This window comes from Chrysemys picta, chromosome 5 (assembly GCF_011386835.1).
Source record: "Chrysemys picta bellii isolate R12L10 chromosome 5, ASM1138683v2, whole genome shotgun sequence".
Taxonomy (NCBI): domain Eukaryota; kingdom Metazoa; phylum Chordata; order Testudines; family Emydidae; genus Chrysemys; species Chrysemys picta.
The window spans coordinates 126,572,502-126,596,897 of record NC_088795.1 but is presented as its reverse complement, the minus strand read 5'-3'; the positions used below and the strand labels follow the sequence as shown (position 1 = coordinate 126,596,897).

The 24,396-nt window shown below is 40.0% G+C and overlaps 1 protein-coding gene across 19 annotated transcripts in view; it reads right to left on the bottom strand.

Annotated features, from left to right (window-relative positions):
• FAM53A (family with sequence similarity 53 member A) overlaps window positions 1-24,396 on the bottom strand; it is a 98,028-nt gene that overhangs the window by 15,831 nt on the left and 57,801 nt on the right. For 9 of the 19 annotated variants that reach the window (XM_065597145.1, XM_065597160.1, XM_005292401.5 and 6 more), the window contains one exon: window positions 8,748-8,855. The exons of the other annotated variants lie outside the window; for them this stretch is intronic. In XM_065597145.1, the coding sequence (XP_065453217.1) occupies window positions 8,748-8,855 (108 nt within the window). The remainder of the gene's footprint in view (window positions 1-8,747; window positions 8,856-24,396) is intronic. 19 annotated transcript variants of the gene reach the window in all.

Genomic DNA, 24,396 nt, shown 5'->3' with positions numbered 1-24,396 from the left:
GGCATATTGTACCACGATTCTTAACTTGATACTCAATAGTTATATTATAATATTAAGGATCAACAACAGGTTTGGCATGAACTTGTGCATCACTGACTAATTTAAAAAGCCCACAGCTGCCTGCAAGCTTACATGGGAGTTTATGGATAGCCCCTTTTCACATAAGGTCAGATGCAGCTGGTCTGGTCCTCATTAGCTATTTCAACAATGAATTCTTACTTGTACTTAAGCAACTTGCCAAAGAGGAACAGTAAATCTGCATCGGATATTAAGCTTCATCCTCTTATGAGCACACTTCCAGAACAAAGTACTGTAAGTTTAAGTACTGCTTTTCAGGGCTGGCAGAGGGCTACGTGGTGTTGAACACTTATGAGAAAGCCAGCTATCTGTAAGACATTTGTTATACAAGTGACATTTGTAAAAGGAAAAACAGTATCCTTAATGAGATTTCCTTTCCTTGCCGTCCCCAGATCATACACTATTGGGCTGTCCTTTGCAGTCAGAGCACAGGGAGGCCCGCAACACAGAGGCTTCACTTCATTAAATGCCATTTTGGGCCTAATTTCACATTGTGATCCACTCTGCTGATGCAAAGAAAGCAAAGCGCCAGATGCTCTCTGTGCCTGCCACCTCAGTAGTGCTTCATTCACGATTGCAAAAAACTTCAAGCCCCCATTCAAAACTAAGTACCCCCAGCCTGGTCTCTCCTGTCAGAGGACAAAGTGCTGGCTTGTCTTCAGCTCACTTTTGATGCTTGATTATCATCTCCTAGCCTGGCCTTCCGCTATCTCCTTTCCTTCTTCCCAAGCCTGCTGGAATTTGAACTTTAAATGGATGTCCTCCCTGGTAACAATAGATAAAAAGGGGGCCTTTGATTGTTCATGCGTTGCTGAAAAGAAAGACCCGAGCTTCATCCTGGCTGCAACCTAGCAGGATCTCATCAAGCACAGCTCCCATTCCATTCCAATGGGACGCTTTAGCCTGTAGCTACTCATTCAAGCTCACCGTGTCTATGTTTCCATTCAAAAAGGATGAATTCTTCAGGTTTCCCATTAAGAAATTAAATGTTGATCCTGTGAATGAAGGGCAACACCAAGCCTGGAAAGCAGCCAAAAGGCTTTAACAACACTCAGTAGTTTGGAGTTAATTCAGGATTTACTGATTTTCAGCAGGATTTATAGTTGCATTATTTTTAAAGAAAAAAATTACATAATCATGTTTGGGGCTTGGTAATAAACTATTTTTGGCGCCATCTGTTTTTCTGGTTGCTTGTTCCCCAGTTAGTAGAATTTACTTTTATATGGCTCCTTATGACTGACCTACTTAACTTGCTCCAGTTACCAGAACTGAGAGCAAGGTGCAGGTTTGCATCGCATATTCTGTGGATAGCTATCAAATCTTTCCCAATCACCTTTTCGAAAATACCACTTAAAAGAAAAGCAGACTGGAGATAATTCTGAGTTGGTGCAAACCGGACTGTCTTCAGTTAAAAAAATCTGCACAAGTTTGTAAGTAACAACGGGCAATACATTTCATACAAAGAATGTTACTATCTGGAAAGTAATAAATGCTCATTAACTGCGTTAAACCATCTGAAAAATGTTTACTCCTGGCAGTGTTTTTCTGGGAGATAGTTGCCAAGTTTCAACCTCATTAAACCCATAGATATTTTGTAACAAGTACATTCTGTCAGGCCACACTACCGTTATAGAGAGGGAAATGGAAAGTGGAAGCAGCTGCTGCAGGCAACTTGCCCCAGCAGAGATGAGATGGTTCAAACAGCAGCTGCCACCCAGGCAAGAGCCCCCCCAAACCCACCAAATTAACTCTTCAAATTCACATTTATATTCTGCTCTTAGCGTGGGACACAACACTGGTGGCCTCCTCAGCATGACAAGAGGGATAAGAGTGAAGGGGTTGCTGATTTCTCGAATTCTGATTCAAGTAATGCTTTGGATACTTGCATACTGATTAAGTTCTCAGAAACACATTGAGTAGGAGCATATGATACATCCAAGTTTCCTTTTTAACCAAAATAGCAGCAAAAATATTTAAAGGCTTTGCTCTTAATTAGGTCAGATTTAAAAAATTCTACTTAAAGCGAGGGAGAAAAAATGTTGTTAGTATTGAACAAATGTTCTTCTTACCCTTTGTGTGGGGCAGCAGTGTTAAAGGTTATCAGGTTTACTGGACTTGCAGCCTAGCTATGGGTGATGTTCCTAGAAAATAGGGGTTATGGTGCAAAAGGAAAGAAATGATCGCTATTATGCAATATTTAACTCACTTATGTACTTGGAACACATGATATAATCACATGTATGGCCACGTGTGCACGGACACACGATCTCTTTAGTAAACTCTAGACCTATAAATAAAATTCTACTGATTTCAAACCAACTCTTCAAGCAATCCATATTATTGAAATCAAATTCAATTGGACCTGACAGTTGGGTTTTAGTCGCTTTCTGGAAGACAGCACAACTAGCATACATTGAGTGAACTTGGGGGGGGGGGGGGAGAAAAAGTTTAAACACTCCAACAGGAATAAGTTTTGTATGTCACTTAATAGCCAATTAAAGGTATACCTGGCAACCACAATTTTTTTTTTTTTTTTTTAGTAAAACTCAGCAATTGGCAACATGAATTATAACTCCCAAAGGCTGCTGCATGATCTGCACATGCATTTACAGAATGTGAATTACTGAAGAATGTGATGGCTGATGAAGGTTCTTGCCTGCAACCAGAGGGTTTGAGACTCACTGCTTTTATTAGCAAATTGTGTTATAGTTTCCAAACTTCAAGTGGCTGAGGAAACTTTACCTCCAACTTTCTGCCCAACACACCTAACCCCTGTAATCTGGTGTAACCACACACTTATTTATGGATTTTTAAGGACACTCACAGATTACTACAGGAACATGCCCCATCAGGGAAAAGTGGAGGAAACAAGCTAACAAATACAGCAGAACCTCAGAGTTACGAACACCTCAGGAAAGGAGGTTGTTTGTGACTTTGAAATGTTCATAACTCTGAACAAAACGTTATGGTTGTTCTTTCAAAAGTTTACACCTGAATATTGACTTAATACAGCGTTGAAACTTTACTATGCAGAAGAAAAAAATGCTTCTTTTAACCATCTTAATTTAAATGCAACAAGCAGAGAAACAGTTTCTTTATCTTGTCAAATCTTTTTTTAATGTTTTCCTTTTTTTTTTTAGTAGTTTACATTTAACACAGTACTGTATTGTATTCGCTTTTTTGGTCTCGGCTGCTGCCGGATTGCATACTTCCGGTTCCCAATGAGGTGTATAGTTGACTGGTCAGTTCGTAACTCTGGTGTTCATAAGTGAGGTTCTACTGTACCTGTGCCATAAAGCTTGAGAGTGTTTTGAAGTAGACAGGACTACTCGGACACAGAAGAACTGTAGGTTCCCAGAAAGCAATTGGGAAAAGGTGACTACGAGAAAGCCCAAATGAAACTCAATAAAGGAGCTAGCTGTCCTCTGACTGGCTGGCAGGCAGCCAGCTGACCCTTGTACAGGGCTAAAATACCTGGTTCGGAACAGATGGCCAGTGGAAAGGAAAGCCTGTCTGAAGGAAAGGCATTCTGAGATTGAGGGCCTGACTCCTATATCCAGACTTCAGTAAGGCTGGAACCCTGGTATAAAGAAAGTCAGGAAGTTGGAAAAAGAAGTCTGTGCAAATAGCACTCAAGTGTGATTTTGGTTTGTTTTTTTGTGGGGGCAAAAGGAGGGGAGTGGAGGAGAATAAACAGTACGCTGCGGAAACAATCTGATCTACACATCAAGCACTCTGAACCATTTTCAGCCAATACCCATGAAACAGTAACTACTGTGTCAAAACGGCTCAAGTTCTGCTACAGCTACACAACCTTGCACATTGCCTTTCATCCCAAAAGATAATGAAGTGCTTCACAAAAGCTACATACATGTATCTTTCCACCCTGCAGTGGGAGTGTAGGTGCAGCACCCATAGGGGGGTGCAAAGGAACGTTCAAGAGGGCACAGTGGGACTGGGGCCAGCCCCCACGGCAGGGCGGAGAGGGAGTACCACCCACCCACTTCACTTCCAGCTCTGCTCTAGCCCTGCCCCCAGCCACGGTCCCAGCTCCATCCCCTGACCGCAGCTCCACACCCAATCCCAGCCCCGCCTCCAGCCTTGGCCCCACTCCTGGCCCCAACCCTAGCCTCAATCCCCTTACCTCTGTCCACATCCCCCATGCCCAGCCCTGGGGTGGGGGAGGGGGTGCAGACAGAAGTAAGGGGAGGTGCAACACTGAAAAATTTGGGGACCACTGAATTAGAGGGAGGGGGCAAACCTTACACCGAGACATGAGGTCAGTGTCCACATAACAGGCAGAAGTTCTCTTTCTAAGGTCAAAAGACCCACTCAGTAGGAGTGCATGAAACTCAATCTTATTCTGCCAGTATTCATCCTGTTGGGAGGTAAATCTTTGTAACAAGCAACTATGAGTGGTGAGTAGGGGAGGAGGGAGAGAGTGTAAAGTTATTATAGACTAGTTACTAGGACACTTATGAAGTCTAACTCTCACTAGCTACCTGACCAGGATAAATAACCTACCAAATTTATAAATTGCAGCTTGTTTTTTAGGTTTAAAAAAAAAATTATAGAAAGGACCAAATCACATGCACTTCTGTAACTATTACAACTATTTATCTTAGAAATCTTTTTAGCCAAAAATAGGATGTTTCATAATGCTCATTATCATGAACAATTGTTAATGCACTGTGACTATTTCCCCCCCCCGCTAAACACTATAACAATATGCTGTTGGCAAAAACTATTTTACTGGGGGTGGGGGGTGGGAGGGGGGAGAGACAGACATGGGTCAGAAAAGCGTGTAATTTAATTTTTGTAAACACATTCGTACCATCCTGGGATTAATTGTTAGACTGAGCATAACCAGACTTAGCCCCCTGCATCAAATTGGAATTTAAAGTATGGTCACCTATTTTGATTTGTTCAGTGTTTAATAACTTCTCATTTGGATGTGTGTCAGCATTCATTAAAGCAGCAACTGATACTAGACGCTGGGAAATTGATAGTCATGATGTATGAACAGCTCCACAGTTAAGTGGGGATTTTAAGGCCTCTTCTACACTTTAATATTACTGTATTTTACACCTGCCATGTTCTTGATGTCTTTACGTTAGAGACATTTTAGCAGCTTCATAGTTAAATTTGCATTTAGTTTCAGTCAAAGCAGGGTTAAAATCCCTTAGATGAAAATAAGATGTGCACATCAGTTATACCGCTTACTTTTAAGGTTTTACTTACACATAAGTTTAAGTGCAACAACAAAGCTAAGTTAGATCTAAATTTACACAAGTCTCAAACACAACTTAATTTTTACCCAAAACTATTTTATACCAGAGAACCAAATGAAATTGTTTTAAGTCTTCAGGTAAGCCTACGTGAGATCTCATTACCCTGCAGAGTTCTTGATTCCAGCCTCCACAGATTTAGGAACTCTTGCAAGGCAGTATGAATTTTGCAGGGACAGGGTGGTAGCTTGGTAGTAGCCCAGGCACACTGGGGAGATTAGTGTGTCTCTTCAGAGCACTGGAATCTATTGCGCTCCTTACAGTTTTCTTGTTAAGCCACTTAAGCAAGAAGACAGTTTGCTTGTAGAAGCAAGAAATCTTAAACAGCTCAATAGTAACAAAAGAACTTGGGCTCAAGGAAGATGCTGCTACTTCTCTATGGAGTTTCCCAGCTGTACAGGAGGTATGTCTGGTGTTTATCAGAGGGAATGTGGGAAAGGGGCTTTCAATTCTGCTTTAAAACATCAAGGCACTTTGAGTGGCTCGGGAGATTCCAGGATTTAAAAATTAAAAATTCCACACTCCAGCACAGGTCAGGTATCTTGTGCTCATTATATATTTGTTAAATTCTACTCCACCCACCACAAACCCTCCAAACCATGCCCATATGTAGTACCTTCCATCACTCCAACTCCAGACTTCTCTCGCCCTTTGACTCAAGAGTCGGGCACCACACAAAGTTGTCAGGTGCACAGTTTTATGCACAAACTATTATAAACTTAACATATACAACAAACTTTATGCACCCAGTGCATAAGGTGTGGGGTTCTAGTTTTAGGAGACGTGCGCGCGCGCACACACAGGAAATTCCCACTTCAGCGCCATCAGGTCAGCTCCTATCATGAATGTAACATTACAGTTAAACCTAAGCTTTAAAAAATTTGGAAGGGGAGTTTTCAACCATGAGCTATATAAAAATTCTTAACTGGTGTTCTGGTTCAGACTTTGGGGTGTGGCAAAATTCCCCCCTACTCATTACACATGCTAATAAATGCAAAGATAATGGAATATAGCTTTTTATACACAAAAGCTACCTTGGCTAATTATTTCCATAATTCTTGGTGTTTACGGTTGGAGTTCTCTTTTTAAATTATAACCTTGATACACTACATTTAAAATATAATATCAGCCACTTGTGACATCTTAAGTTTGTATGATAATAAATAAGAATTTTTAATTTCTATTTAGACATGCTGTACAGTTGGATCAACACCAACAAGCACATCCTGATTTAAAAAAAGAATGGGGAAACTAGTTTACGCATAGACATATAAAACACGAGAGAAAAGTCTGTGAAGTAGCACAAGACGGTTAAGCCACAAGACACCTGTGACACCAATATTGTGATACTTTCCAAATATGTACCGAAGACCCCAATTTTCAGATTGTGCTACAGCTCTCCTAGAATAAGAGAGCTAAAAAAAATGGAAAAAAATTCACTTTCTACCTCTACCCCAACCCCACCTAATCTAAAAAAAGTCTTAAACAGCTTCTACTTTTTTATAATGTAATTGGCACTAAAGAAAAATGGTATGTTTTTAAAAGGTTAAAACCTATGTTTTTCATGAAACAAAAAGTTAGGTCACAAATACTATTTTTATTTAACTTCGCGTCTAGTATTTCTTATCAATATTTCATGCCCTAGAGCTCTTGTCCTCTTACTGCAATGATCTTCCACCTTTACCGTCAATAGGTGTCAAAGAAGGGTGGCAGGGTGCATAGTGATCAATGTAAAACAAGAAATTAACTTTGATATTAGTTTAATGAGAAATAGTTAAGGAAAAATAAAGCCATGTACTAGATCAATGATCTAGAATAGAAAGTAACTGGCTCTAAACGCTTTCCCAAAACATGGCTACACTACAGAGACTATACTGGGTTAGCAATCCAGCATAGCCCAGTAATATAACTGCAGCTTATACCACCTCCCTGAATGAAGTTAGCTATGGCAACAGAAGTTTGCTTCCATTGATAGTGGCATCTACGCTGGAGGTTGCGTCAGCACAGCTGTGTCAGTCCTGGGTATGTTTTTCAATTCCCGTCCCCCACACACCTTGACCGACATAGCTATGCTGATATAACTTTTCAGTGTAGACCCAGCCTAAGTCTTCTTTAGAGGAAAGAGAATGAACAAGTTATAGACAATTCTCAACTTCATTAAATTCTGTCCAAGTAAGGGCAGCATAATCCGGTCCCACAGCATAATCACCTCTGAATTTCTTTAGCCTACAGAGCTTAACACCTTTACGTCTTGTAGGAAAGAAAATTCACGTGAGAGAGAAGAGGAATTAGGTCAATTTTTACAGCTGTACTGAGTCAACAAGAAAGATGGGCTGAATTCTACAAAATAAACATTTAGCACAGATGGCAGACAGTATTCCAATGCTGTACAAATACTTAAACAGTATACTACTTGTATATCTTAAACAGACCAAGAGGGTTTTATTTCTTAAAAGTATTACAATTTACATATAAACGCCAAACAGGAATATAGTCATTTGGATACTGGAAGCAAAGCAAATCCCCAATAGTGGAAAAAATTAAGGGTTTGAAACCCTTCCAGGATCTCAGAGAACACTTTCAACTGTGCTTGCAATTCAAGAAATATACATTTCTGATTACTGTTTCTACTGGACCAGTATCATAATCACCATTTGTCATTATCAAAGCTTGCAGACATTAATGAGTTTTGGAAACTAATTCCAAAGCTCCTGAAATGCTCTTCCACTTCTTAGATTCCAAAATTATGAGAGTTATTTAGCTATGCTGATACTGTACAGGTGGAATGAATGTTTGATTAAGTGCTTCTGAGGGTCTCTTGCACACTCCTACATTAGTATGTGTGACTCTTTCCTACACAACACATTCTTAAGGGATCAGGATTTCAACACCTCAACACAACTGGCAGTAATAAGAAACAACGAGCACCCAGCATACCCAAGTACTGGAAAAGCCTTACATGAATTTATTTGCTTGCATAATTTTCGGTCAGACTCTTGGATACTGGAGACCAGAGAAAGGAGTGTTCAACATTTCTAGTCTTTCATTTCACTCCCTATCCCTCACCACATCTACTAGGGGTATATTGAACAGATCAATCCTTCTAGCCAATGACACGTCCTCCTTAATTTGTAGGATTTTAATCAAAGTGGTCCAAAGTAACATGTTCTGCACAAGCCCTTAGGAGGGAAGCTTTCCCTTTACCCCCCATTTTTCTTCTATCGGGGAGAACGGAGATAACTAAGTTTGTTTACATGGCCAAGCTGATCAGAATAGTTATTCCAGAATAGGCCCCCAGGTGGAGGCTCTTATTATAGAGTAAGAAAGTCCACAGTGGGAACTGTTCCATAATAGCTACTGTGCTTTAAATTCACACCCTACCTTTTTATGGAATAACTTCTCCATGTAGACAAGCTCTAACTCATTCTTCCAAATTATATGTGGTGCCCCGTTAAGACTTGTCTGCTTAAAACAGGAGGTTGTCAAAGTCTGAATGTGAATAAGGGAAATGAAGAAAAAAAAAAAGAGGATTTAAGTCTTATTTAACCGTATTGCAAAATCTTCCATGAGAAAGAATGCTAATGCTGTTTTTAACAATCACAACTGAGGGAGTTTCCCTTTGAGTGAGAGAGGCTTGGTAGGTCTGAAGATACATAGAGCAAACCAACAAAAGGTACCTTGCATTTAATTAGATTCTGTTTAATTAATGTAAGTCTGGTTCAGAGGAGCTCAACAGCATCCCCCAGGTAGAATCAAGGATGCTTCAAGTCCAAGAGAGAGAGGGAGATAGGGACACAAGGGTGCAAAAGAGCAACACGAGTTGCTTTTGCTTCACTAGGGTAAGAACTAGTGTTGGCTTGGTATGTTTATTTTACAAAAAGGAATGGTCTGGTATATTTAGGTTTCTAGAACAAAATTCATGTGCACTGACAAAGGGATATAGCAATTTAAGTCCAGGCAATTTCCATCAGCAATTTAAATTACTGGTAGTTTTGAAAAGCCCCAACCTAATGAAAATTTGTAGTATTGAAATGTAGATTAAAATGTAAATTGAAATTAAAATTAAAAACTGTCCCATTTCAGTGTCATTACTAGTACGGTATCTTATTTAACGTCTGCAAAATTGTTGTTGGCAACGAACAAAAAAAAAAAAAATATTAAAAATGAAGGCCTCAGTCCTTTTTTTAATATAGCTAAATTGCTGCAGGTAGGAACCCAATTCCATCTCCTACAAGCTTAAAAAAATCTGTGCTCTATCTTTTCGATGCCAAAAAAGGAGACTTTAAAAAACCCTTTTAATGAATCTGAGATTCAAGGTACTATTGAGGGGACGCTTAGGCAAAGAGGCAAGTTTTACATTTCGCTCTGCATGTGGCAAGTTTAGTGGCCATGCTTTTTTCTTCTAGTAGCAAGTTCCAAATTCTTGGTCCACTCTAACAAAACCTTTTTGTAAGTGTCAGAATATTAGCATAGCAACTTTTAAAAAATGTTGAACGGGAGTTTATAGTGGAAAGTCTGACTTAACTGTAATAGCTATTGAGATTATAAAACCATACGTTTGAGGCAGTGTCAAAATCTTAGCTGTGAATAAAAAAATGTCTTCTGTATTGTTCAGTTTTACAATTAAAAAGCAAATGCCAGTTCCCTCAGTAAAATCAGGATGCAAACATAAGCACACTTCCAAACAAACCAAGACAACTGACACAGAACAATGACACTGAATAATACACTTTATATGTAAAATCATCTGTTCAGTTTAACTAACTAGAAATTAAATTTCAGCTCAGACTGCTTTGTATCACACTACAGAGAATTAAGAGTTGTGCCATTCAGGAGCTGTGTTTTGGTTTCAACTATACTGTTATGGTTACAGACTTTACATTCAAGGTCCCTGGTGTCTGATTATACTAACAGACATCTTGTTTCATCGGTGTTGGCTAATACAAATATTTACTAGAGCTATTTTGTTTTGATACAGTAAAGATAGACTGGTAGACAGGTGAAGCCTGAGTATTCAGACTTCTTTCTGAAAGTTAGGTAAACTACATAACAGCTGTTTGCATGGCACAGCAAACCTAAAAACTTAATGGTGTAGTCTCCAACACTTGAAACACTGCAAAGCAGCAGCAAGATGGACAAAGGATAGGGGGAAACCAAGGCAGAGAAGTTAACTGATTTGCTCAAGGTCAATGGCTGAGCTGGAAAGAGAACTCAATTTTTCTGACTCCCTAATCCATCATCCTAAAAGCAATATTTAGACAGACACATCCGGGTCATATTGTTTTAATTAATTGTATTACAGTGATGGCTATGGGCCCTGGCCAGGATCACGGCCCATGTGCTAGGCACTGTACAAACACAGACAGTCCTTGACCTGTAAGGCAGATTCCTCATAGCCTGATTTTAGAAATCTTCTGCCTGCTGCACCATGATTCACTGACCTCTCAAAAGAATTGTTCCTATGACAGAATGCATGTTTCCTGTAAGCTAACAGCAACGCTCTTAATTTAAATTATCTAAACCCTGATCAATAAGGAAGTTAGCTGAAGGCCTCATACTGTTTTAGCTTCTGTCTCATCTCTATGGGCTGTGTTACATACCTTGAAAGATCCTGTTTAAGACACTATATAAGTTCTAGAGAAGGCAAGGACCCAAAGACCTGAAGAAAAGCTGTATTTCAGGCTAACTTTGGGTCCCTGCTGTCACATTAAGACAACCGAGCTCCACCATCTAGCTACAGAACAAAAAGTATCAATGTTAAAATGTTGTAATTTCATTTACTCTTGACTTCTTTTACGGGCTTTATGTCTGCTGTGAAGAAAGATCCCTGTAAGTCCATTCCTGTATGCACTGTTATTGAAACCGTGTTGGTCCCAGTATTTTAGAGACAAGGTGGGAAAGGCAATATCTTTCATTGGACCAAACTTCTGTTGGTGACAGAGACTAGCTTTCGAGCTTACTCATATCTGAAGAAGAGCTCTGTGTAAGCTCAAAAGCTTGTCTCTCTCACCAACAGAAGTTGGTCCAATAAAAAAAGATATCACCTCACCCACCTTGTCCCTGTAAGTCCAGCATTTTGTCCAGGTATTATCTGAAGAAAAGATCTTATAAGAACCCTGCTCATTTGACTCATTTGTTTGGTTAATGAAAAGAAGCCATGCTTCCAGAATAACTTAATAAATAATAAACTTAATAAAACAACAACAATAAATAATGATGAATTGGTTAAGAACCAACTTTGTGCTCAGTGCTGTTAACACCCACGCCCTGCCCATGCTCTGATGTACTTCAAATCTAAATAGACAAAGATCAAAGAGATGGACTGGGAAGGCCAGAAAATTAACCAAAAAAGATTTTTACCCCAGTTTGAACATTATGGAAGAAGGGGGGTGGGGAAGAGAGGGAGAGAAGAGACATCATTCCACGTAGTTAAGGATGCAACTAAGTTTCCATTATAAGCCTGATGTTTGTCACTCTAAAGAAATCCAAGCCATAGAAAAGTAAATTCATCCAAGATTGGTACGTTACTTGTGGAGCAGAGATAGAATTTTTCTACCAAATTTTAAGTGAATTAAACTGGGCTTCCCAAGTTGTGACACCCTACAGGACAGACATATTCAGAGGTCAAGTCACCACCACCATCAAAAGATACTGATTTAGTTTGCTCCCAGCTGAGATGTAGCACCCAGGACCATCAGGGCTTCCCTACCTTCTCCACCCAATGAACCTCCTGCAAGGTAAACTTGTATAGAGTCAGACTTGAGAATGAGTAACGTAATACAATGGGGATAAAGGAACAGCCAAGTAATTATCTAAAATTAGTACGTTACTGACTAAATACAAAACTAATTTAATTTCTATGCAATGATTAAATTAAATACAAAACAAAAAATACAGCAGCTCAAGAGACAAATTCAACTCTGACACAATAATCGCTGTAGTTGAAATAGTTGTGTGGATCATGGGGGAGCATGGGCCGTTACAGTAGGGATAAGGGAGAGAAGAGAACACAAGGGGAAATCAAATTAGTATCTTAGATGTCTGTATGCTAATCTGAGAAATATGGGGAATAAGCAGGAAGAATTTGAAATACTAGTTAATAAACACTATGACATAGTTGGCATCACAATTGGGATAATATGCATGACTGGAATATTGGTATAGAAGGGTACAGCTTGCTCAGGAAGGACAGGCAGAGAAAAAGGGAAGAGGTGTTGTCTTATTAATAATGTACCCACTTGAACCGAGGTTGAGATGGAAATAAGAGACAGACTTGTTGAAAGTCTCTGGGTAAGGATAAAAGAGGTAAAAAACAAGGGTGATGTCATGGTAGGGTCTATTACACACCACCTAACCAGGAAGAAGAGGTGGATGAGGCTTTTTTTAAACAATTAACAAAATCGTCCAAAGCAAACTGGTGATGGGGGACTTCAACTACGCAGACATCTGTTGGGAAATAATATGACAGGGCACAGATTATCCAACAAATTCCAGGAATGTATTGGAGACAATTTTTTATTTCAGAAGGTGGAGAAAGGTATTAGGGGAGAAGCCCTTCTAGATTTGATTTTGAGAAATATGGAGGAACTGGTTGAGAATTGAAAGTGGAAGACATCTTAGGTGAAGGTGGTAGAGTTCATGATTCTAAGGAATGGTAGGAGGGGAAAACAGCACAACAAACAATGGATTTCAAGAAGGCAGACTTTAGCAAGCTCAGTGAGTTGGTAGGTAAGATCCCATGAGAACCAAGTCTAAGGTGAAAAATAGTTCAAGAGAGTTGGTAGTCTTTCAAAGAGACAATATTAAGGGCATAAGAGCAAACCATCTCACTGGAAAGATAGGAAGACCAAGGGCAGCGTAGGCTCAGTTGGGGCGGGGGGGGGGGAGAAGAGGGAGGAGAGAAACTGAAAGAGTGGAAATGGCAGAAGTGCTAAATGACATTTTTGTTTCAGTTTTCACAAAAAGGTTAGTAGCAACTGGACGTCTAATAGTGAATGCCAGTGAAAATGAGGTAGGATCAGAGGCTAAAATAGGGAAACAAGTTAAGAATTACTTAGACAAGTTAGAGGTCTTCAAGTCAGCAGGGCCTGATGAAATACATCCTAGGATAACTCAAGGAGCTGACTGAGGAGATGAGCCATTAGCTATTATCTTTGAAAAGTCATGGAAGACCAGAGAGATTCCAGAGGACTGGAAAAGGGTAAATATAATGCCAATCTAAAAAAAGGAAAGTAAGGACAACCCAGGGAATTACAGACCAGTCATCTTAACTTCAGTACTCCCGAAAGATAAATGAAGCAAATAATGAATCATCATCTTCCAGATGTTCGCAAATTAAGGTGATAAGTAACCGTCTGCATGGATTTGTCAAGAACAAATCATATCAGAACAACCTAATAGCTTTCTTTGACAGGGTAAAAAGCCTTGTGGATGGGGGAAGTGGTAGATGTGGTATATCTTGGCATCAGTAAAGCTTAATGTCTCGCATGACCGGCTCAAACAAACTAGGGAAATACAATCTAGATCAGTGGTTCCCAAACTTTAACAACCTGTGAACACCTTTCACTAAAATGTCAAGTCTCGCAAACCCCCTCTTAAAAACGAATATTTCCAGGGATTTTCTCCTTTACCCGAGTATAAATTATAAAAGCAGTGATCTTGGAAATATAAGATTTGTTTTTATGACATGCTTATTACACACTTATTAATTATTTATTACAGTATTTTTATTACATTCTGAAAACAGCAACACTCTTCCAAGCTCTCACTTTCGTAGCTTGTATCACTTTGAATAAGTCTGTTCTAAGACAAGGCTCCTATGTTTCATCAAGGAGTATCAGATGTGAAACAGCAGGAAGATATTTAAGAAGCCAACTCAGAGTTCCTCCTACACAAGCATTCAGGTCTTGAGCAGTCCAGGCAAACAACGCACGTTACAACAAAGCTTAAACTGTTCTTCATAATTTTAAAAATACTAGCTGCCTATTTAATTTTAAAAACAGCAAAAAATATCCACCTCCCTTTCCATTTCTTATAAGGAGTCTTGAAGTTCAAATCTCCTCAGTGTGATAGAGATGCTTGCTTTGATCTGCTTAGCTCTTGGAAGTACACGGGCTCTGGGCTGCTGGCCCCGTGCTGCCCGGGATCCCTAGGGACAGCTCTGTGCGCCATTAGGGAATTTTTTCCCCCGACAACCCCCTATAACATTTCATGAACCCCAGTTTGGGAACCACTGATCTAGATGGAGCTACTATAAGGTGGGTGCATAACTGGTTGGAAAACCGTTCCCAGAGAGCAGTTATCAGTGGTTCATAGTCAAGCTGGAAGGGCATATCAAGTAGGGTCCCACAGGGATCAGTTCTGAGTCCAGTTCTGTTCAACATGTTCATCAATGATTTAGATAATGGCATAGAGAGTACACTTATAAAATCTGCAGAGGATACCAAGCTGGGAGGGGCTGCAAGTGCTTTGGAGGATAGCATTAAAATTCAAAATGATCTGGACAAACTGGAAAAATGATCTGAAATAAATAGGATGAAATTCAATAAGGACAAATGCAAAGTACTCCACTCAGGAAGGCACAATCAGTTGTATACATACAAAATGAGAAATGGCTGCGGAGTACTGCAGAAAGGAATCTGGGGGACATAGTGGGTCATAAGCTAAATATGAGTCAACAGTGTAACGCTGTTGCAACAGTCAGCAAAGGAGAACAGTACACCCATGACAGCTGCAGTACGCAACACTGAAAATTCTACCTTACCCCTGAAGTTAAGGATTGCCAGATCACCACCACTATATTTATTTTGTTTAAAAAATTCACACTTGTTTGCACTCTATACACTCTTGCTTATAAAATACATTGGTGGAGCCATCCAGAAAGACAGAAATGTTAACAAAGTTGTAAACTAGGATCAAACGTCAAGAAATAAAGCAGTATTTGAACTACAGAATAACTCATTATTCCAAGTCCTAGAATAAAACCACAAAGTCCATATAGTGGTTTTTTTTTTTAATCTTGAGCTATACAATGAGCAACATGAATAAATAATTCTACAGCTACTATAGTTCTCTCTCGCCTTACCACTCCTATGTCTGTAACAGAATGGGACAATGCGAGTGACCTGGAAAAAAAAAAGACTCCTCCAAGCTACCTTGTTCTTTCTTTAGTTCTCTCAAGAACTCACTTCAGCTACCCTTTCACCACTTTTGCGGTCATATCTAGCCTCAATCCCAGAATGTAGATAATTTACATCAATCATAATATGGTGATGGTCCAGGAGTCCCAGTTAGGATTGGAGCCCAACTGTACTAGGCTCTGCACAAAAACATGTAAAAAGACATCTGCCCAGAGGAACATTCAGCACACACAATGTTTAAAAATGGCTTCAAGAAAACCAGATGCATGCCCAACAAGTTATTGAAAATGGGATGCATATATTTTTGTAAAATATGAATGGTCCCTCCCCAAACAGGAACAATTGGTACATCAATCTTAATGGGACACCATCTCAACCTATAAAAGGCAAGCATGTGAAGAACTGAGCTTGAAGCTATCAACATGCTTCCCTTCCTTCAAGCTGGGAAAAATTTGAATCTTGGAAACAAAAAAAACGGGGACAGTATTAAACAATTTAGCCACACATTTAGACAGCCCCAGTCTCGCTTCTTGGTTCCAGGACAGATCACGATCAATGACATTTATAGCAGAAGTTCTCAAACCAATACTGGGGAATATCATCTTGGGAATGTTTGTACAAAGGGTAACATCTCCCCTGTTATGGAACTGTGGGAATTAAGAGGGGGTTCAAGGCTGCCAGGCATGGGGAGTAGGCTGCGGGGACTGAGCAAAAGCAGTCAGGCACCTTGTCTCACCAGCTAGTTCTAGACTCTAAGGAAATAAGGGCCATCCTTTCTCTCACTTCTTAACAAGCCAGCTTGGGAGAGACCAAAGGGATGGGATGGTCGGACAACAACAACTTCCCCCCAGGTTACAATGTGGGTGGGGAAAGAGAAGAGAGATCAGTGCTCCAAATGGTACTGTATTTTTGGAGCAGGGAAGGCACATTCCTCTGAATGGCTCAGAATTCACTACCTCCTCCCTCTACCAAAAGGGGCTGCAACAGATTTCTCTCCACTCCTCCATGCGGCTTGGTAGGGAAGTTCAGTGCTTCTCCTACAGCTGAGGAGCACGCAGTAGTGGGGAAACAGATTGCTTCTGGGGGAAGCCAGCAAATTGGCATTTGCAAGGATTAATGCAACTCATTATGGTCCATTCATATTGAAACTCTTGGATTGGGATTGGAGTTCCTCCATCAACCATTTGGTATTTCCGTCTTAAGTAGTACATCCAAAGAGCCACTGCATTAGGGAATGGGTGGCCTAATGAGACTCAGTTATATATTGTAATCCATGGCTACCTTCACCTTTAATACAGAATGACAGAACATTAGGATCTGTGGCATTCATGGTCCACATTTCTCCAAATTTAAGATTAGGGCAGCTACAGCAAACTGCCCCCATTTAGGTGCAGCCTTCAAGTTCCTGGTAAGCTACCAACATGGCCCTCGGTTAAGTAGTTTGGAGTCGGTCCCAGTTTGCCTTACAAGTCTCAAATGTGGATTTAGAGGATAAACTTATTTCTGCTGTTATTTATGGGTAATACAGCTATTTATTTACACACCGCAGATTCTTATTTCAAAATTGGATTTAAACACAGTTCTGAATGTTCCATTCTATATGCATCCGAAGAAGTGGGCTGTAGTCCATGAAAGCTTATGCTCTAATAAATTTGTTAGTCTCTAAGGTGCCACAAGTACTCCTGTTCTTCTTTTTGCAGATACAGACTAACACGGCTGCTACTCTGAAACCTGAAAGAATAGAGAATCTCAGTGGGATGTATAATTTTCCTGCATTACAAAGTACACAAATCCTTCTGCAATGTATCTACTGCAAATGCAGGGGGGGGGACCCCATTGTGTAGGGTAGTAGCTGAAACCCAAGAGTCCGTGTTCAGGAACATTAAGACAATATTTCCTGTAAGATAAACCAAAGTGAAAAAGGACTTTCATTATAATAAACACAGGCCAAATTAAAAGCACCCCAAATTGGTCACTCCGTTTGCTTGACAGACAGAATACAAGTTTGAAGCTTTTTTCCTGATTAGGTCACACTTTCTTCTGCTCTCAGACAAATTACTGTGATGTTCCATCATTACAGGAAAAGTGGAACTTTTCATTCACCATTAGTCTAGTTGGAGTACAGACACGTCAATCAGACAAGAAAGCAGAATTTAGTAACCTGACAGCTGCTTTCATTACTACCAAGGACCTTTAACAAAACCTAAAGTGGCTGGTGCTATTTCATGGATCTGTAATTAACTCCCACACTCCTCGCCCCACCATTGTAGAAGAATAAGATTCAGGATAACAAGAAAGGTCATGAGACTGCAGTTAAATAAATGATTATGCTGTAAATGGAAGCCATTTAAAACCCAGAGATGTCTTAATCATGTCAGTTTCACACTACTGTTGCTTGGAGAAATTATGAACAGAAGCAAAGGCAGGCACTGGAGTTATTCATGAGAGGACCACAAAACAATTTAAGACAAAGCCTGGGGAGGGCAAAATAGCAGAGACTTCTCCATTCCCCAATCTTCAACCTTTCATGCAGCAGCTAGCAGTCTCTGGATGGTGTAGAAGGGATATAGTACTCCTGTCCCTCTAGCTGCTTGAAAGTGTGGGAGCTTCCAGTCTGGCAGGGAAATACTACTCACAGGCTGGTAAGAAAAATGGAGTCAGCCCTCCTCTCCCCCTCTTCCTCCCCCCACTCCATTGTACCCTCTTGCTATCCATCAATGGGTCTCCACACCTTGCTGGTCAGATTCCTCCTCCATTGGGTCTTTCATGTTACTTTGACTAGCAGACATACCCCTCCAGGCAATGGATATATTTTGCAAGCCCTGACTAAAGTGTATCAAGGATACCACTATCCCAATTTGATTAAAAAATTCTACGGAACCTGTAATGAGGAGAGAGGTGAACCTAATCTTCCTGGAAACAGGCATAATCCACAACCAGCACTTCGCATTCTGGACGATTTAAATTGAATCCACCATACTGGTACTAATTAATGAAGAAAGTTCTCCCTGTCACAGTGGAGCAAAGAATGTAAGATTTAAAGCCACTCCAAAAAATGCAAAGAAACCCAAAAAAGTGAGTGAGTAATATGCTTAGAATTCTCACTTATGCTAAAGCCATTTTACAACACTCTTGTGTCAAAGTGGCTGGTTTCTGGCCTTAACTGGCCAGTGGAAGATTCTCTGTGTACTGTATAGGGGAACTTCTCCTGTAAAGTAAAGCTAGCAGAGCAAGCTCCTGAAACAACACTACAACATAGGGCCAGTTCAGGGCAAGAAGGGACCAAGGTAGCACACAACTCTGCTCTGCCTGATCCTCCACTGGTGTAAGTCTAACTTCCAACGGGGCTAACCAGCTCAGTATCAGGGACCCACAAACAACTGCCTTCACCATCACTCCCCAGCTTCTCTAAGTGTCGCCTGGACATAGGGTGACCACACAGCAAGTGTGAAAAATCGGGACGGGGGTGGGGGGGATAATAGGAGCCCATATAAAAAAAATCCCCAAATATCGGGACTGTCCCTATAAAATCCGGACACCTGGTCACCCTACTTGGACACTACACAGAAATGAGCCCTTAAACTTTCACTGCAGTCAAACAAATGTCTGCAAGACAATGCAATGCAGCAAGGATTAACGTATATTTAAAAATAAAAACAAAAACAGAAAAAATAAGATTCAGAGCATTACCATCTAAGAAGCAGAACATCTAATGGAAGAGGGAGAGGCATGTCATTTAAAATGATTTAATGCAACAACCATTCCAATCTCAGTTGACAATACAACCACTGAGTGGGAATTACTTTATGTTTTAAATCCAGATCCATTCTCTCCCTCCGAGTAGGGAAACTTTCAGCAGTAAATGCACATGCTGAATTTTTGTACTGGCATTTTGCACGTGTGCACACATGGTATGGAATTAAAGAACGACTGGAAGGAAAAAGGAATTGAATAACTATTTTTAGAATAAATGTATTGATTTAACAACGCATGCATTTCTGCACAGGTTTACCACTTTTTAAGGCGTAAAATACGTTCTTAGCTAAGTAGTACACAAGTTTCGGCCAGTCTAAGCCCAACAGTCAACATTACACAAATGTGTTGATTCACAGGAGGTAGTCTACCTCTTAGTTTAAATATTTAAATGATTTGAGACTAACACTAGAAAAGAAGTGAAGTGCCTACATTCTTTGGTCAAAAACAAAAAACAAAACCTATTAATGAATTCTTTGAACATTCAAGAGCCCAATTTTTCTTTTAAAGAAGTCTTCCAATGCTTTTCACTTAACACAGAGTTAGGACAGGAAAAAAAAGTCGGTCCAAATTCAGCCATGAACATGAAGGCACAAAACTCTCCAAGTGCTCTCTATGCATACCATCAACAGACTAGCTCCCAGGCAACAGGATGTACAAAAAGGTAAGAAAAAAAAATCTGTCTTTTGAAAATAACTAGGTTACAGACCACAAGGCCAATTCATAGCTAACTTTGATCTGCTCAATTGAGTAGGCTTCGGAATGCAATTGTAAGGGCTTGTCTACACATACAGAGGTTCTCCCATTACCATAGGTACTCCACTGTAGCGCTGTCTACACCAGACGTTAGATCACTACAACTGGTTGTTCGGGTGTGCATTTTCCACACCCCTGAGCTATGTAGTTCTACCAACGTAAGTCTGACCAAGACTAGATTACATATTTCATATTGAAACACGTTATTGAGAGCAAGACCAGTAAGGTATGAAATTCAGCAGGATTACAGAGGGATGAACATCTGTATCAACCTTCACAAGAAGGACTATTACACTACTAAACTGAATACAGAATACAATTCACTTCTACATCAGTACCATGAAAGCTATGACTATGGAGACCGGCCTTTTGAGGGAGAAGGAAGAAATTATTTGTTCTACATAGAAGGCTCAGCTTACCCAAGCTCCAGTGCACCACAGATTTTACTCAGGTGGGACTTGGGGAAACTCTAATTTTTTATTTCTTTTGGGGGGGGGGGAAGGGGGAGAAGAGCCCTACGAGCTAATCCCACCATTTGGAATTTTTTTTACTCTGTCCTTGAGCCTGGGGAGGTGGAGCTGCTGGAAGAAGTGCTAAAAATTCCAGCAGTGAATCTACACAGAATTTAAATATATTAAAATTATGCAGCTCTTCCAAATTGGATTTTGTTTGACCTCACGGCAAAATAATTTAAAAAAACCCTGACAAACGGGAATCACTGACAAACTTTCAATAAATCAGGGTGTGAAATGTTTACTGACAAGCGCAACACTATAGTTGAGGGTCAACGCCCTAACATGACAAGTTGCCATCTAGCCACACTGGTAGTTCTGAGCAGTAACAGTGAAATGGACTAGAATCTTATCAGTTTTTATTATTTCTGCTTGGCAAAGCCATTGTATGAGCAGCAGAGACACTGAAGCTGTGTATGGACTCAGGAAGACAGCATTTAGTGATTGTGCTGAATGTAAACCAATTATGGGGCTAAAGATTTTTTTCTCCTAAATGAAAAAGTAAGTTCTGTGAATTTTCGAGACATGCTGAACTCACCAGTATTATTGCTAAAGTTTTGAAAATGGTTTAAAATAGGATTAAATTCAAATAATCAGACAAGTTAAATTAAATGAGTGAGGACCCATAATAAGACTATGGTGATCCCAACTCTACTTCAGCTGACACATACCCTAACATCTCAAGTGAAATTCGCTGGCTCATCGTTACAGGTTTAGAGCAATATTCAGCTATAGTGCGCAATATGTTTGCTAGTGCGCTATACATAACTGGTCTCCCAAATGGAGGTAAATATCAGATCTGCAGATTAGTTCATCTTGAATCCTTGCTGACTGAGAACATATCCCATTAATAAGAATTGAGAGACTAAACAGGATATCCTGTGAAAGAAATTCACATTGCCTGTAAAGTGGGACAATTTGTCATTTTAGACTTTCTGTAGTTAATTCTGATTTATAATTTCATCTAACAATTTTCCTAAACCAGCCCGAAAAAACCATACCATGCCATTAATAAAGCTTAGTGGGTAGTGAGAGTAGTAATGAAAACTTATGTTCCCTCTCAGTCTTCTCTTCTCCAAACTAAACAAACCCAAATTTTTTCAATCTTTCCTCAAAGGTCATGTTTTCCAGACCTTTAATAATTTTTGTTGATCTCCTCTGGACTTTCTTCAATTTGTCCACATCCTTCCTGAAATGTGGCGCCCAGAACTGGACACAATACTCCAGTTAAGGCCTAATCAGTGCAGAGTAGAGCAGAAGAATTACTCTCGTGTTTGTTTACAACATTCCTGCTAATACATCCCAGAATGATGTTTGCTCTTTTGCAACAGTGTTATACTGTTGACTCATATTTAGCTTGTGATCCACTATGACCTCCAGATCCCTTTCCATAGTATTCCTTCCTAGGCAGTAATTTCTTATTTTGTATGTGTTCAATTGATTGTTCCTTTCTATGTGGAGTACTCCGCATTTGACCTTACTGAATTTCATCCTGTGACATATTGTACCTGAAAATAGCACCCCGTAACCCGCACATGCACCACTTGTATATGGTTATGATATTTTGTACAAAGAGTGCCTTGTAAGGTATTTTATGAAAAGTCATGATTTATTGAAACTCACTGTTTTGTCAAAATATGTATATCATTATTGTATATGGAGTTATGAGAATGCTATATGGTTGTTACTGAAATATGTTGAGAGTCTGGGAGACGCCTGCAGCTAGCCCTAAACTGGCAACAAAAGGGGTGACCCACACCCAGACAGGTGTTAAGTGACTATCACCAGCCACTGACCAGCAGAGGAATCGTAAACAAGAGATTTGCAATTCAGTAAGAGTTGCTCAAGCCCTACACAATGGGGATTGCTTAACTCTGTGATTCAGCAAGATATCAGGACATTTGATGCTTGACTCCATGTTTGAGTCAGTATTTTTCCTGGCACTGGAACAGAGTATAAAATAAGGGACAGTGGAATCATGAGTCCACCTCTCTCCATCCCCAACCACTCTGAAGGCAACAAGAACGTTTAGAAGAAAAGACTTGGAACTTGGGAGATTGGTCCCAGGCTGAGCAGGGAATTCAGCCTGTGCATTAAGAATTGTGAACTGCTTACAACATCTAGTGGAATGAGAAAAAACTGCTCGATTCAAAGCTTGCTTAGTCGGATAAAGTTTAGGATTTAGACTGCGATTTTACCTTTTATTTCTTATGTAACCAACTCTGACCTCTATGCCTAGCACTCATATAAATCACTTAAAATTTATTTTATTTTAATGTTTTATCTTTACCGGTGAGTTGGTCTAAAAAAGTGTTTGGGGAACCTGCTTAGATTATAAAGGCGGGTGGCATGTCCACTCTCCTTTGATGAAGTGGCAAACTAATTAATGAGCTTGCACTGTTCAAGAGAGGGTCTTGAGCAGTGCAAGATGGTAGATTTCTGGGCTGCAAGGCTGGGGGGGATTTGCAGTCTTCTCCCTGTGTATACCGGTAGTTCAAAGGAGACCGAGCCAGCATGTAACTTTGGGTGTGCCTTCACATGCTAGCGGCTGTGAGAGAGTGAAGCCTGAAGGGGCTGCTGGTCTCTAGTGGAGCATTGTGAAAGGAACCATAGTCCAGACTGTACCTCACCAGAGTGTCACACATCTTGTTTACAAAAATGTAATGCCTGCTTTGTACAGGGTTTGTGTTCTGAATTTTTCTTTATTCTGCTAGTCTTCATTGGAGCTGTACCAGTCTAGAGAACTTGTCATTATTTTCCATTATAAAACCTTACTTTCAGCGGTGCAAAACCACCAAAAATATTATCTATTCCCAATTTCTGGAATATTAGGTTGCAGAAAGAGCTACGGAAGACAAAATATTCTTACACTTTTTAAAAAAAAGGCATCAGCAGTTCCCTCCCCACTACCCCAATCCTAAAACTCCATATTTTGTTCAAGTCTAATGTTTTCAGCACTGGGTTCAAAAGAACAAACTGAGGCAGACTAGATGACTCACTGTTGTACATGGCGGAGCCAGAAACCAGCCACAAACAAAAAAAAACATTGGGATGGTGGAGGACAGACAGACTCTGTCTGGGACAGAAGAACACATACCCTTCTCTTGCATCTCCAAATGGCTTGATACAGAAATGGTATTATCACTTTCAAAACAGATGACACACCATGAAACAGCTGAGGTGATATTCTGAAATTTTAAAATCTTAACTCTCGATTATGGGAGTAAAAACAAGCACATTTTGGACAGTGTATAAATAATAAATTAAGGACCTTGGACCAGCAATGAGATCTGAAGTGTCTACACTGAAAATATAAGGGCCCTTTTAACATGAACTTTAAGGGTGGAGGCGGCCTGGGGGAAAGGAAAGAATGACATTCTCTCAGTTTAAGTCAATTTGCATGGTAACCCATAAATTACTCTATTTTTAGACAACACAAACAGCAAGCACTACATTATACTTATAAAATGCCCAAGAATTTTCAGTTGTCTAGCATGAATTTCACATAAAGCTAAGTTTTGGTCCTCTACTAAAGAGGAAGGACAGACAAAATGCTTAGCAGTTCTCATTACATCTGTCTTCAATGAAGTAGGTAAATAGTATCAGGCTGTTTAATAAAAACAAGTTAGAGGAAAATGCGTGGACAAGACCTCTTAGGTAATATGAATACTTTCAAACGAGGAGGAATAAACTTACATCCTCTAAAGTCCAGAATGGTTCCAACAGAAAAGCCTCATGGCATTCACAGCTGAATTACAGCCACTGTGAGAGCAAGGAGATTCTTGAGGGGGGAAGGAGAATGACTTACAAAAAAAAATGGAAATTCATCAGTACAGTTCAAAGATTTCTAGCACACCTCTAGACAAGGTT